This window comes from Pararge aegeria, chromosome 7, assembly GCF_905163445.1.
Source record: "Pararge aegeria chromosome 7, ilParAegt1.1, whole genome shotgun sequence".
In the NCBI taxonomy this organism is placed as follows: Eukaryota; Metazoa; Arthropoda; class Insecta; order Lepidoptera; family Nymphalidae; genus Pararge; species Pararge aegeria.
The window spans coordinates 14,473,723-14,488,000 of record NC_053186.1 but is presented as its reverse complement, the minus strand read 5'-3'; the positions used below and the strand labels follow the sequence as shown (position 1 = coordinate 14,488,000).

The 14,278-nt window shown below is 33.6% G+C and overlaps 1 protein-coding gene across 1 annotated transcript in view; it reads left to right on the top strand.

Moving 5' to 3' along the window:
- Positions 1–14,278, top strand: part of LOC120624931 — a 151,964-nt gene that overhangs the window by 48,161 nt on the left and 89,525 nt on the right. Inside the window, exons 9-11 of the mRNA XM_039891756.1 lie at positions 668–799; positions 1,631–2,125; positions 11,905–12,064. Coding sequence (XP_039747690.1) covers positions 668–799; positions 1,631–2,125; positions 11,905–12,064 — 787 coding nt within the window. The remainder of the gene's footprint in view (positions 1–667; positions 800–1,630; positions 2,126–11,904; positions 12,065–14,278) is intronic.

Sequence of the window (14,278 nt, the reverse complement as noted above, 5' to 3'; positions counted from 1 at the left end):
TGTAGGTACTAGTGTGTTGGCGAATTTCGTCCTATCGTTTAATATCCGTATTCACCTATGTGCTTATATTTAACTGAATCGAAACCTTTTTATAAAATATAATCTTCATAAATATTAGCAGATAGATAGGCAGGTAGAAGAAGCGATGATTTGATAACCATAGAAGTATAGTAGGAAAACTTTAGTTAGTATCCTACGTTTTAATTTACCTCTTGTACTGTTAATTTTTTTATTTTTTTTGTGGTGTTTTGTACACCACAAAAAAAATAAAGTGTATACGTAAATAAAAAAAAATAGGATTAAATATTTAGTTTTGTCCACTACGTAGTAGGTACCTAGTTTAAAACGCCGCTGTATTAAATATGAACATAATGTGATGCAGCAGCCTATTAAAATTATTTCGCTTTTAAACGTAAAACCTTTAAAAATGCTAAATCGTTAGCATTAGGGTAACTGAACAGGTACAATATAAGGTTTTGCAATACTTTACTCAAACTGGAAGAAATCTATAAAGTTTAGGCACCATAGAGGAAATGCAACGCTTATTTAATTACGATAAAATCTCTAAATGTTCTAGTATACATTTGTAGTTAGATCCATATGTTTATAATGTTCTGCTTAGTTCTACTTTTAGACGTATAGCCCTCAAATGCCTATTTTTCCGCAGCCCACCCCTCCCAAGAAGCCTCCCAGGAGAAATCTGTCAGTGTCCCCAACCCACGTCAATTCTCCATCCTCCGGCTACAGTTATGAGCTGAGAGCTCATGCTCGGAGTCAGGATGACCTGGACGAAATACAGGTAGGTATTAGCCCGAAATCATACCACAAATCTATTTGTGATATTTATTACTAGTAATTATAATAGGAAGTAGTTATTAAACAAATTAAAATAATAAGACAGTGGATAGATAATTCACTCATTCATTTAACGAAATGACGGAAAAATAAGAAAGTCAAACACAACACAGGGTAAAAATTATGTGACATAATGCGCGTAATTCAAAACTTTAGTCATATATAATTCATTTATTTTCTATTTTCCTTGTGATAGTTCTGGTAATATCAGTGAGTTAAGGAAATATTTCTGTTTTTCCTCTTGTCCTCCTATTTCCCAGAAATTCGACTTTGATCCACAAAATGTTACGAAAAGGATTAAAAATAGATCATGTTTTATAACGGTTTCGGTACTACAATGTTGATCGTGTCCCGTTTGAAATCTCGACTGTGGAAGTTTTCCTCAACTTTGCTAAAAACAGTTCACGTGATTGGTGCTAATTCTGGCAATATCACTGAACTTAACTGAATTGATAGGTCTAAATATACTGCTTTATAGTATAAGGATATCACTATTTTTAGAATTGTGACGATTGTTAATAAAGTTTTAATTTCCGTATCGTCATGATATGGATAAAATGCATAAAGGGCATAAGATAATTCATACAACACCCTAACATAGTTGGGAGATTTTAACAAAGAGTTCTTTAATTCGTTATCTTCCTTATATACACGGCGTTAGAGCAAGCATATACCGGGGACTGCCGAGTAGAGCGTTTTACTCGTAGATGTAAGTGGAGGTACGCTGAACAGCATTAATAAAATAGGAAAATACAGAGTAATCCCTTTGTTACAGGATTCTAAGCATTACCTTAAACACGGCCGCTCCGTGGACCAATACGTCGATAGTAAACTCTCTTATTCAGAATACGAAGAGAATCACAATTCGCCCAGAGCTATACCAGTGCCAAACCCTCGACCGAGTTTGAAGAACCGCACTCAACCCGTAGCCATCACGGCTATGTACGAAAATGTCGTCATAAAAGAACAGAATCCTCGTAGAAAGTTGAGAAGGAACACATTCGGTCCCCAACACGAGAATTTCGAAGCCAGAATGGCCGACAAGAGAGTCAGAAAGTACTCGAACCAAGAGAGGTCTTCCATGGAAAGTTTGCTAGACGATCAGTCGATGAATAGTCCAAGCGAATGTGAGCGGTACTCTTCAGGGTCCAGGGTAGACATTCCTTTGTCGCCAACGCACTACGAACAGCCCCCAACACCAGATCATCCGCCTCCTTCTGCGAAGCAAGCGGAAAACAGCATACACGAAAGAATCAGGCCGTTGAGTCAGGTTAGTCCTGATTGAAGATTTTGTAATGGCACGCTATTATCAATTTTTGTTTGTCTGTTGTTATAGCATTTTCTAAAATAGATGTGCGAAATTCTGATCTACATCCTTAGATTACCACTCTCAAAATCGTTCTCGGGTGTGTAAAAACTGCAACGTCAGAGTAAAATACACTTTATTTAACTTTTTCTATAGTTTAACTTCATATACATTTCTAGAGCCAATCTGCCTATTGGAATGTTTGTAAAATTAAAATTAAAACAATTTGTAAAATTAAAATAAATTGACGTTATAGTGTTTGCATACTCGAAAACGATTATACAATTTACGCACGCATTTGCAAATCACATTTTAACTACTTTATAGTATAACCGAAGAACTTTGTCAATATTTTAATATCTCATATCATATAGACTTAACACAACTAGACTCAAATTAAGGCATTGAAATGTGAGCGTTAGTCGTGTGATTTGATGTTTTTTGAACTCTGTCGTCATCTGTGTGGTCAACCTGTCGTCTACTCGTAGTATACTGGCACGAAAATAAAAAAGTGAGATTTACTTCATACGTTCAGAAAGCTTACGATTCAATGTTTAATTTTAGCTGCTAGTCGCTACGGTGTATAAAGGTCTTAAATCTACCACTGTTACCTTTGTCTGCACTGATGGCAAAGAGAGTAAGCTCACTTATTTTAGGGTGGCATCTCAGGTATTAAATAGAGGTTTAGTCTTACAGTGTATCTTTCTTTGCTAAAATTCAAGGTCACAATTTCGCAGGTCTTTTAAGATTACTAATTCTACCGCAATTTTTCATGCATGGGAACTAATATCCATCCATAAAGCGATGATATAATTTGCATATAATTTATAGTTACAGAGACTACTTTATTAAAAAATATACTGCCTTCGGGCAGTATATTTTTTTTGTTATATTTTTAAGTTTCGAAATGGTAGTGGCCTGTGTCACTATTGAATTAATGTAAGCCATGCATGTGCACGCTAGATTATAACCTATTTCTGTTTTTTTTTACGCCATTTAAATTTATTTGTTTTTCTATATTAATTTCAGCTAATAATGGAGGTCGTAGAAGAGATTAGAATTAGAAAGAAATCGCAAGGCGATGTTGTTAATAGTTGATTGTTTAATAATAAGGCCTTTCCCACAAAGCTGCAAAATTCCGAGATTTGGTCAGAACTCTCGAAAAGCTATAAAATAAATCTTGAATTTCTAGACTTTTGCGTAGTAACTCACTCTAGGTTAGCGTTAAATGTTAACTATGTATAAATGTTAGATAAAAAAAAAATTGGCCATAGTGACACATTTATGTTATTTGAAAGATGAAGCTTATCTGACATATAAAATTGCTTTGCCTTTGACTTTGTGGAAGTCAAAGACAAAAGCAATTTAAAGTAAGTAGAGAAGAATATAAGGAACACCAAGCTTTACCTGTACAACTTCAGAAAGAGAAAAATCTGTATGATGTAATCTATAGCTAAAGTAATTTAGTTTTTATTATATACATATTTTCGTAATGCTTTCTTAAAAACCTACTGTTATTAGATTTATCCTTGTGATCTTTAACTTCAGATGGCATCCCATATTCGAAATAAAAGCCAATTTTAATCGAATAATCTTTTACTGATAAATAAAGTTTACTTTTAATATTTGCTATGCAGGAAATCTGTTATATTAGTTTCTCAGGTTATTTATCGATTGTAAAATCAGGTTTAAGCTGAACCCAATTGGGCTGAATTGTTAATTTCACAATCCATAAATCAAAAACTAAGTATTAAACTATTGTTTTAGGAGTTTACTGCAAGTCTAAAGTATTTAACGAAAATACACTTTCTTTTCGAATTATAAAAAGAAAGCTTGTTGTTTCTTAAGTTTAAAAAACTACGTTGATACCATATTAGTTCTTTAGGAATTACAATGAGTTTGTTATGATAGTAACGAAGTATCGGTCTCCATTCCTGCCGGAATCAAACATTAGTGTGGGAGAGGTATAAGACTTAAAAATACCACTTCAGGTGATTGTGATTTTCCATTAGTCTTACCGTATGGTGCTATGTTAGATGAAATATTTTACCTACCTTCTTTGCTTTTGTATATAGATCATTTTATTAGTATTAGACAGTAAGTTTGTATAAGGTGCTAGAATAAATTATCTAAAAGAAGTTGTTAGCATATGAGTTGCTGGAACATTATCATATAAGTTATAATTTTATATTCAATTGCTTGCTTGAAATGAAATCGTATATATTCGTTAGTCGTGTGATTTGATGTTTTTTGAACTCTGTCGTCATCTGTGTGGTCAACCTGTCGTCTACTCGTAGTATACTGGCACGAAAATAAAAAAGTGAGATTTACTTCATACGTTCAGAAAGCTTACGATTCAATGTTTAATTTTAGCTGCTAGTCGCTACGGTGTATAAAGGTCTTAAATCTACCACTGTTACCTTTGTCTGCACTGATGGCAAAGAGAGTAAGCTCACTTATTTTAGGGTGGCATCTCAGGTATTAAATAGAGGTTTAGTCTTACAGTGTATCTTTCTTTGCTAAAATTCAAGGTCACAATTTCGCAGGTCTTTTAAGATTACTAATTCTACCGCAATTTTTCATGCATGGGAACTAATATCCATCCATAAAGCGATGATATAATTTGCATATAATTTATAGTTACAGAGACTACTTTATTAAAAAATATACTGCCTTCGGGCAGTATATTTTTTTTGTTATATTTTTAAGTTTCGAAATGGTAGTGGCCTGTGTCACTATTGAATTAATGTAAGCCATGCATGTGCACGCTAGATTATAACCTATTTCTGTTTTTTTTTACGCCATTTAAATTTATTTGTTTTTCTATATTAATTTCAGCTAATAATGGAGGTCGTAGAAGAGATTAGAATTAGAAAGAAATCGCAAGGCGATGTTGTTAATAGTTGATTGTTTAATAATAAGGCCTTTCCCACAAAGCTGCAAAATTCCGAGATTTGGTCAGAACTCTCGAAAAGCTATAAAATAAATCTTGAATTTCTAGACTTTTGCGTAGTAACTCACTCTAGGTTAGCGTTAAATGTTAACTATGTATAAATGTTAGATAAAAAAAAAATTGGCCATAGTGACACATTTATGTTATTTGAAAGATGAAGCTTATCTGACATATAAAATTGCTTTGCCTTTGACTTTGTGGAAGTCAAAGACAAAAGCAATTTAAAGTAAGTAGAGAAGAATATAAGGAACACCAAGCTTTACCTGTACAACTTCAGAAAGAGAAAAATCTGTATGATGTAATCTATAGCTAAAGTAATTTAGTTTTTATTATATACATATTTTCGTAATGCTTTCTTAAAAACCTACTGTTATTAGATTTATCCTTGTGATCTTTAACTTCAGATGGCATCCCATATTCGAAATAAAAGCCAATTTTAATCGAATAATCTTTTACTGATAAATAAAGTTTACTTTTAATATTTGCTATGCAGGAAATCTGTTATATTAGTTTCTCAGGTTATTTATCGATTGTAAAATCAGGTTTAAGCTGAACCCAATTGGGCTGAATTGTTAATTTCACAATCCATAAATCAAAAACTAAGTATTAAACTATTGTTTTAGGAGTTTACTGCAAGTCTAAAGTATTTAACGAAAATACACTTTCTTTTCGAATTATAAAAAGAAAGCTTGTTGTTTCTTAAGTTTAAAAAACTACGTTGATACCATATTAGTTCTTTAGGAATTACAATGAGTTTGTTATGATAGTAACGAAGTATCGGTCTCCATTCCTGCCGGAATCAAACATTAGTGTGGGAGAGGTATAAGACTTAAAAATACCACTTCAGGTGATTGTGATTTTCCATTAGTCTTACCGTATGGTGCTATGTTAGATGAAATATTTTACCTACCTTCTTTGCTTTTGTATATAGATCATTTTATTAGTATTAGACAGTAAGTTTGTATAAGGTGCTAGAATAAATTATCTAAAAGAAGTTGTTAGCATATGAGTTGCTGGAACATTATCATATAAGTTATAATTTTATATTCAATTGCTTGCTTGAAATGAAATCGTATATATTCCTTTTAAAACATTTGCTACTGCATTTTTTACTTTACTTTATGTTTTTTCTTGTTAAGATCGTTTTTCACCATCCTTGTCATAACTGATTTCTGACCAGTAACCTAACCACAGATGCCTTGGAAGAAGAATAAACAGTTAAAATGAAGTTGTTAATAGGTATTACAGGGGCCTAACATTAGAGCTAAGATTTAAAAAAAAAGTGGCCAAATAAACTAAGAATTTCAAATATGTGCTCAATTATTCGCCAAAATGTACGACTTTATCCAATGCTTCTAAGAAAGTCCTATCTTATAGGAATTGCTTGCGATGAGAAGCAACTATTTAATTCTAAGTTTAGAATAGTAGTTATACCTTTGACGGCTTCTTGGTCAGTAATGTGGTTTAATAAATTTACAGTCAGATCAATCATTATTTCTTACTAAGAATGAGTAATATTACATTATTTCTGTATCTCAGGAACAATCATTTGTATGTTTTACGAACGTTATTTTCTTATTTTTCTTATTTTAATGAGTTATTTATTCAAATAATTTATTTACAAATGAGCCTCTAAGGTAAGATTTTCAGTTTCAGAAACTAAAATACGCAACAGTAACTGTGGAAAAATATTTTTATCTTAACGAGTACCAGCCTTTATTTCCGCCAACAAAGTTTTTTGTTATTTTATCGATCTGAAACATTTTTTCGGACAAATTAAAACGATATTTTGGTTAATTCATAATACATTTTAGCTATATTTATTAAAAATTACTGATTTTTCTTCTGTGTTGATAATAATGCTTCGTGCAACAACGATATAAAATGCGAAAATTAAGCTATGAAACACATTATGAAAATTAAGCTTAAATTGCGAAAAGCAGGAGAATCTCTATGTTGGAATTTATATTTTTTTAATCTTTATACACGTTTCGCTCGAAAACCAGAGCATTCTCAGGAGATGTTAACTTTACAATTAATAATTGTTAACAATTAACCGTACATATTATCCTGCTTTTCGCGCTTTTCGCGGAGGAGATCAAATTTAGCTTAATTGTCATAATATATCATGGAATTCCGCAAAGTAACGCCTGCTTCTATCCAATATATAAAATAATGGTACAAATAATACACAGTTACATTTTTAGGTGTAGATTATATTACCAACATGACAGTATCAACTATTAGAGATTTATTTCATTAGCTTACCAAACCGGAGAATGCATTCACTAGACAATAATAAGACTGTCTTGTCTAGTTTACTCACGACGGTTTTGTCTAGCGTCTGTTTTGCTCCTACCATTGTGCTGTTTACCAATTGGAGTGTTAATATTTTGTCTGATAGGATTTGGAATTTATTTACCGTTGTTGAAAATATATAAGATGAAAGATAAATAATAATTATTAGTTCTTATTAATTTAGCATTTTTTATTTTAAGGCTTTTACTTGTACTATTTTTATTTTTACTAAGATTATTACAATAAATGTCTATTGTACTTTTTGTTTGTTGTTTTTCTTATGTTGAACCTTATTTTTGCTAGAATTGTCTTTTTTATATTTATTTATTATTCATTTTTATGTATACATAAATACATTATTTATTGATTTAGATTAAAAATTATAGAATTATAATGTTACGATTATTGCTGAAGTCGCTCGTCTGACCGACTTCTTCTTTTAAATTCTGAATTTGTTTTTATCCCATATAAAAGAGTTTGGATGCCATTTTCAATATGAATAACAAAACTAAAAATAAACGGAATTAACAGATCACTTAGTGAATAAAATTTACTTTGATTGTAGAGGGTTATTGCTGATCTAAAAAACTATGCTAGTTAGAGACTTAATTTTCCTGTAAAGTTTACATTAACTTGTTTTTTTATCCCTTTTTTATATATTACTCGACAGCTTTTTTTTTTGTAAAAACAATTAACGTTCGAGAAAAATCAAATGTAATGAAAACAATTAAGTAATTACTAAGCTCTTTTTTATGATATTCCTATTCGGTCTATTTATCGCGCTTTATTAATTCAACCGCGCGCTGCGCGCCAGAACATTTTAATGTAGCACCTGAATAAAATTTCATAGCAATTGTAATTTTGAATGTTTTAGCGGACATCTTGTTTACTGGTAGACGACGACTGATACTGATAAACAAGACGTCCGCTAATGAAATTTGTAACGATGTACAAGTACTATATTTAAAAAAACGGTGATAGTTGGTAGGACTTCAGCTTCATTTTCGGGGGGCCCGACTGCTAATCTTGGCACGCACCTTTTTATTTTTTCCGAAGCTATGTGCGTTTTAAGCAATTAAATGTGCTTGCTTTAAGGCTAGAGGAAAACATCGCTAGGAAACCTGACCAGACCAGACCTGAGAGCTCTTCATAATGTTCTCAAGGTTGGGTTAAGTCCACTGATCCTTACTGGGCCAGCGTGTTTGACTGCGCTATATACCCTTCTCATTCTAGGAGGAGACCCGTGCCCTGTAGTGGGCTGGGAATGGGTTGATAATGATGATAATAAGTACAAAACAGGCTCAATCGTGGGATTCCTGTCTTCAGCTGGTTCTGTACCGTTACGCTATATGTAATAGGATCTGGAAATCAGGATCTCTGTATACGCTTTTATGAATTTGTACGAGTTTGTAGAAAATATAAAATTAAGCGCAAAATACTAAATTCTTACCCCCGTGAGTTTTTTTTCGAAGGTACCTATCGTTCAGAATGGCGGGTATATGATTTCCAAATAGATTAAATATATATTTAGATACATTATCGTATGTTTAAAAACTAAGTACATTAAAGTGAGCACGCCACCCGGACGCTAAAATAGCGGGTTGTTTCTAAAACTCAATGACTTATTTTGATAAATCTTATATATATATATTTCTTGTGTACGTGTGTATGTCACTAAACTCCTCTTAAACGGCTGGACCGATTTGAATGTTTTTTTAGGTATGCGTTTGGGTGGCACCCTGGATGGTTTAGATTCACAAATCAGCCCGACAGATGGTGCTGGGGCCCGCTAGTTATATATAAATTAATTGTACACTAGCAGACCCGTGCAACTTCGTTGCACCAAATCGGTTATTTCCGGAAAACAAATAAAATGACATTTCCTAAAAATCTTATTAAAAATCTTTCCTAAAATTCTAGCTAGATCGATTTATCGCCCCCGAAACCTATATACTAAATTTAATGAAAACATTGGAGCCGATTCCGAGATTATAATTATATAATATACAAGAATTGCTCGTTTAAAGATATAAGATTTTGTTCTTGCCAAAAAATAAAGTATAAAATAAAATTTCAAAATTGGAAACCCAACTATAGAGAAATTTATGTTTCACTAAGGGCCCGTGGCCCCTCCGATTTTGAATGTTTAATTACTGATCGTACATAGAGAAAACATATTGTATAACTAAATACCAGCTATACAACGTATATACGAAAGCCATTGGACTTGGTTGCCGACCTATGCCTAATTTTACAGCGTACGTTTTATATGGTGCCAAATTAGAATTGCTCCAGTTAATAATTGGAATATAACAGAGAGAGGGTAGCAGCGTCCTCTGTTTTACTACTAACATCTACTGGGATCACAGACTCGTCTGCCAAGCGTGGTGATTATGGGCAGACCCTCTTAGTCGGAACCCTAAAAATTTTTGCATAAAAATAATCCATGCCAAAACTCGTTATTCTGACAGGTGGGCTTCCAGACTTCCACAGTAAATGTAATCTCGCATAAAGTCAAAGTCAAATATTTCATTATTCATAGAGGCACATAGATGGCACCTTTGATTAGTTGATTACATACAAAATGTGTTCATAGTAGTGATTAGTGATGGCGATAACTGCATTCGTAAACTTAAAACTAAAGTTACGAGGGTTTCAAACGCGCCCTGGTCTAGGAAAGCCCACAAAAAACTTAGCCAGGTATTCTTTTTGTTATCACCATGTCACATTATCATTTGAAAATTTTTAACAAGCAACCTGGTTAGAGTAATAACACTTTGATTCGTTTGATGTTATCTTTTCCACTAATGCGCGATTTCCCAACACCTGTTGCGTTTTCCAGTGTGCTGGTTACCGTCCGTGCTCTGGCCTGGCCTTTTCCAATAGTTTCACAAAACTTATCTGACGCTTGTAAACTAACTCTGGTTCTTCTACTTGTTTCATTATTTATTAATTCGTGCGAAAATTATGAAAGCCTATTCAACTTTAATAGCAAAAGTGCTTAGCTGTTTTATATTTATTTATCTTATAAGGATAATAACAATAATAATATTTAGGCATTTAATACTTCTTTAGTTCCCCCAAAAAAGGGTGGAATACGTCGCTATGACCTGCCGCTTAAAATAAACTTCAAGATATATTTCCCACGCGCAAATGTGAAGTGATACAACAGGATCTCATCTTCAAGTTCATAAAATACATGTTCTATTATAGTGCCTCAAAGATAATTATCACTAACACGTGATAATTATCGTTAAAGACCGCCAACCCGTTATGGAGCGGCTCGGTGGGTTTATGCTCTAAGATCAGACATGTGGCCAGCAGTAGGAAGAATGTATAGTATATAAAGAATGATACAAAACAGTGGTAAGTACTCGGTAATTATATGTATAAGGTACCTAAAGGTAAATCAACGATCTTTTAATTACTTTATCCCAAAAAAAAATTAAGAACGTCCGCCTTTTTTGCAAGTCGGTTAATAACAACAAGCCGATATGACCTATACGAGTTGCAGTTGGATGAAAACTGCAAAGAGAACATAAACACTACGTAAGATGCACTCAAGGGCGGATCCAGCTTTGGCGCCAGGGGGGGGTCACATAGTCGTGGTCAAGTCGAGAACTTATAATTTAATTTTGATGACAATAGATAGAAGTAAAAAGTAGGTATTTTATTAATGTACCTAAGTACTGTACTTAAATTTTTTTATTCTTTATTGTACACGTTCATAATGCCATCTTCTCTTGAAGACATCCAGAGAAGTATTATCACTCACGGAATGAGGCCGCCAATTTATATTCCATAACCGTGGAGAATGATTTGCCATAACAGCTAGATGACGCAAAACTCCGCTAGAGTGAAGGGATCGGGTTGTAGGTAGTTATTGAAATCTGCCCATTAAATGCATATGATACTGTGATGTAAATTATTTATCGAATGTCCGTTGACCATTCAGTATGATGACTTTTTGATCGCACTTCAATCTGTCCGATCTATGATAGCAAATACATTGCCGGTTTTAATACATAAGTTAAAAACACTATGTCAGTTGTTAGAAAGCTGTTCATTATTAAATATCTATCTTTTGCTAATTTGGGTAATCGCAACAGTGATAAGGTCTCAGCCGCTGCGGCGCGTCTCAAACTATAAGGTGGGTGCACAAGATGCATAATTATTTTTTAAATTATGAATAGCATAATGCATTACACACAAGTTTAAGTTACACATTCAACGTCTTAAGGCAAAAAAATAAGTCACTAACTAAATAATTTATGTTTTCTCGTTTGAGAATCATGCAATTTTTACAGAGATAATGTTAAAAATTAGTTTGAAGAACCGGAAAAATGTTTCCGGTTTTTCAACTAAATTCATGCGAAAAATGACTTTGATAAATGTATGCCTCGAATTAAGTATAATATTTGTATTAATGTAGGTGGGTTTCCTTAAGCATCTATAGATGAAACAAAGAGTAAGAAGAGTTTTTAATCAACAGGAGTACAAGCGGAGATCCATGGTGCGCGACAGCCAAACGGAGACTGAGGTTTGTTTGCTGCGCGCGCCGTCTGCAGTGTCTGTCGCCAGTGGCGCCACCGACCGCAGTGGCAACACTGACAACTGCGTGGAGGAGTACGTGTGCGATGTCCCTTTTGCGGGTAAGTGGTAGTAATAATATACCCCGAACACTTTGACTTCAACAAATACCACTGCACTATCGGTCTCTCTGCATTATGTATGTATGTATGTTTTATTCAATGCAGATATTTTGAAAATAAGATGAAAGTTAATTTTGCTTATATTACTCAGGATATGCGGCTATAGAAGTATATAAGTATCTTCATTCAACTTACCAAAAGTGATCGGACCGTGTACACCAAAAAGGTAGAAACTTCATTAACACGATGTACAATTTTGTCATAGGTATATTTCCAAAACTATAAATATTTTTTGAGTTATCAAATATTGTACTACTCCAAATAACATTGTCTGAAATTTCCATCTTTTAAAACCACTAAGATTGGCAACGAAGTCAAAACGATGCAAGACCATTACCGAACTGTACGATTATCAAACTGTGGTACTAAGTACCTACAATTATATCTGTTGGGATTTTCGTCTGTTTTCTGCTTGTTTTCTGTTTACATTTCGCTTTAGCCGTATTTACTTGAACGACAAAAGTAAACTGGAAAATGGAAAATTCTCACCTTAGAATTGCGCTTTGCTTTATTAAATTCGGGATTTTTTATTTTTTGAATACTTTGCGGTTTATCTCTATAGGACTAGGTGGGTGACTGACTTTGTCCGGGAAATGTATATGTCCGTATAAAGTGCACGCCACTGAGACGACGAAAAGTGCTCACTAGTGCATTAGGCAGGTCTTCAAAACTTTAGTATCTTCTCTTCTTAATCGACTTAGAAAAGGAGAACTGTGTCATGTGGACGCGTTCCAGTTAAATATAAAAAAAAGTATAAAAACTGTTTTAAATCGATAAGTATGTACCTAGCTCAACTTCGAAATAAAGACTGCACGAATAGATAAACCAAACACATTTTCAAACCGAAATCAAAAATACTCGCCTAAAAATGAAATGTTACGGCGATTTGTGCAAATATTGGTGGATTATTTCGTCGCGAGGATTTCGACTGCTTTCTGTTTGCAGTGCGGCAGTTCGGTGTAGCGATATTTACAGGGGAAACAGTGGAAACGCTGAAAATTTCGGAAAATCCAGCCTCAGTTATGAACTTAGTTAGCTATATTAAAATGTCAATGTTTGCGGCGAGCAAATAGCCAGGGAGCTGTTAGTAGACAATTTTGAAACATTATTTTCCTTTTTTTTAAGTAGTGATTGGCAAGATGGGCCATCTGCAGGGCTAGCCCAGCCCCACAGGCAGGTGACAAAAATTGTATCCACCGATTATGTCTCCTGACGGGATATAATTAAACCAACTGCACGGCTAGCATGGGCAGGAGACAATTACATCCGCGGGGAAAGGATATAAATTTATCTTCTCCCACAGCTTTAACTCTCAGAGCAATGGCGCACAAGTGGAAATAATATCCAAATAATATATGTGTATTGATAAACGGGGTAAACTTCTCCTATTCCATGTTCCAGTGATTTAGCAGGTGGGTAACGTTAATTATATCCCTTGTCAGGGGATATAATTTTTATCCCCCGCCCGTGCTAGCCCTAGTTGTAACATTTTTTTTTTGATTGGGTGACCAAACTATTGAGTATTTTAATTGAAAAGAGGTTTAATTAAACTTTCCATTACATTACATTTTAGACACGTTCAGTGTATTTTTGATCATAGAAACCGTTTTAAGTGGTCAAATTCGTATTAGCGAAATCAATTTGTCCTGTGATTTGTCAAGAGATATCACACATTGCAAATCTATACCTACTCTAGTAAAGAAGTTGAAAACTTTGTTTTTTGGTTTGTTTAAAAGCCCTAATCTCAGAAACTCACCCGCAACACGTCGAAATTGTTTATTTTTGCTGCGAATTTCTTATTTTATTCTATTTTACTATTCACAAGTTAATCCTTGTCTAAGTTCAAAGTTTGTATTAAACGTATATAATGAATAAAGGACTACGTAATCGATAAAAAAGCTTGGTTGTGAATTATTGCACTAACTAGGTTGCTCTTTTAATAATTTTAAATAACATTGTGAGATGGTGATAACAAAAAAAAACACCCGGCTAAGTTTGTTGTGGGCTTCTATTTAGACCAGGACACGTTTGGAAGTCTCGTAGCTTTAGCTTTAGTTTACGAATGTGGTTATCGCCATCATCTCACTAACTACCGTGTAATTCTTATGTACGCATCAAAAGTGCCTACTTGAATAAAGATATTTTTGACTTTGA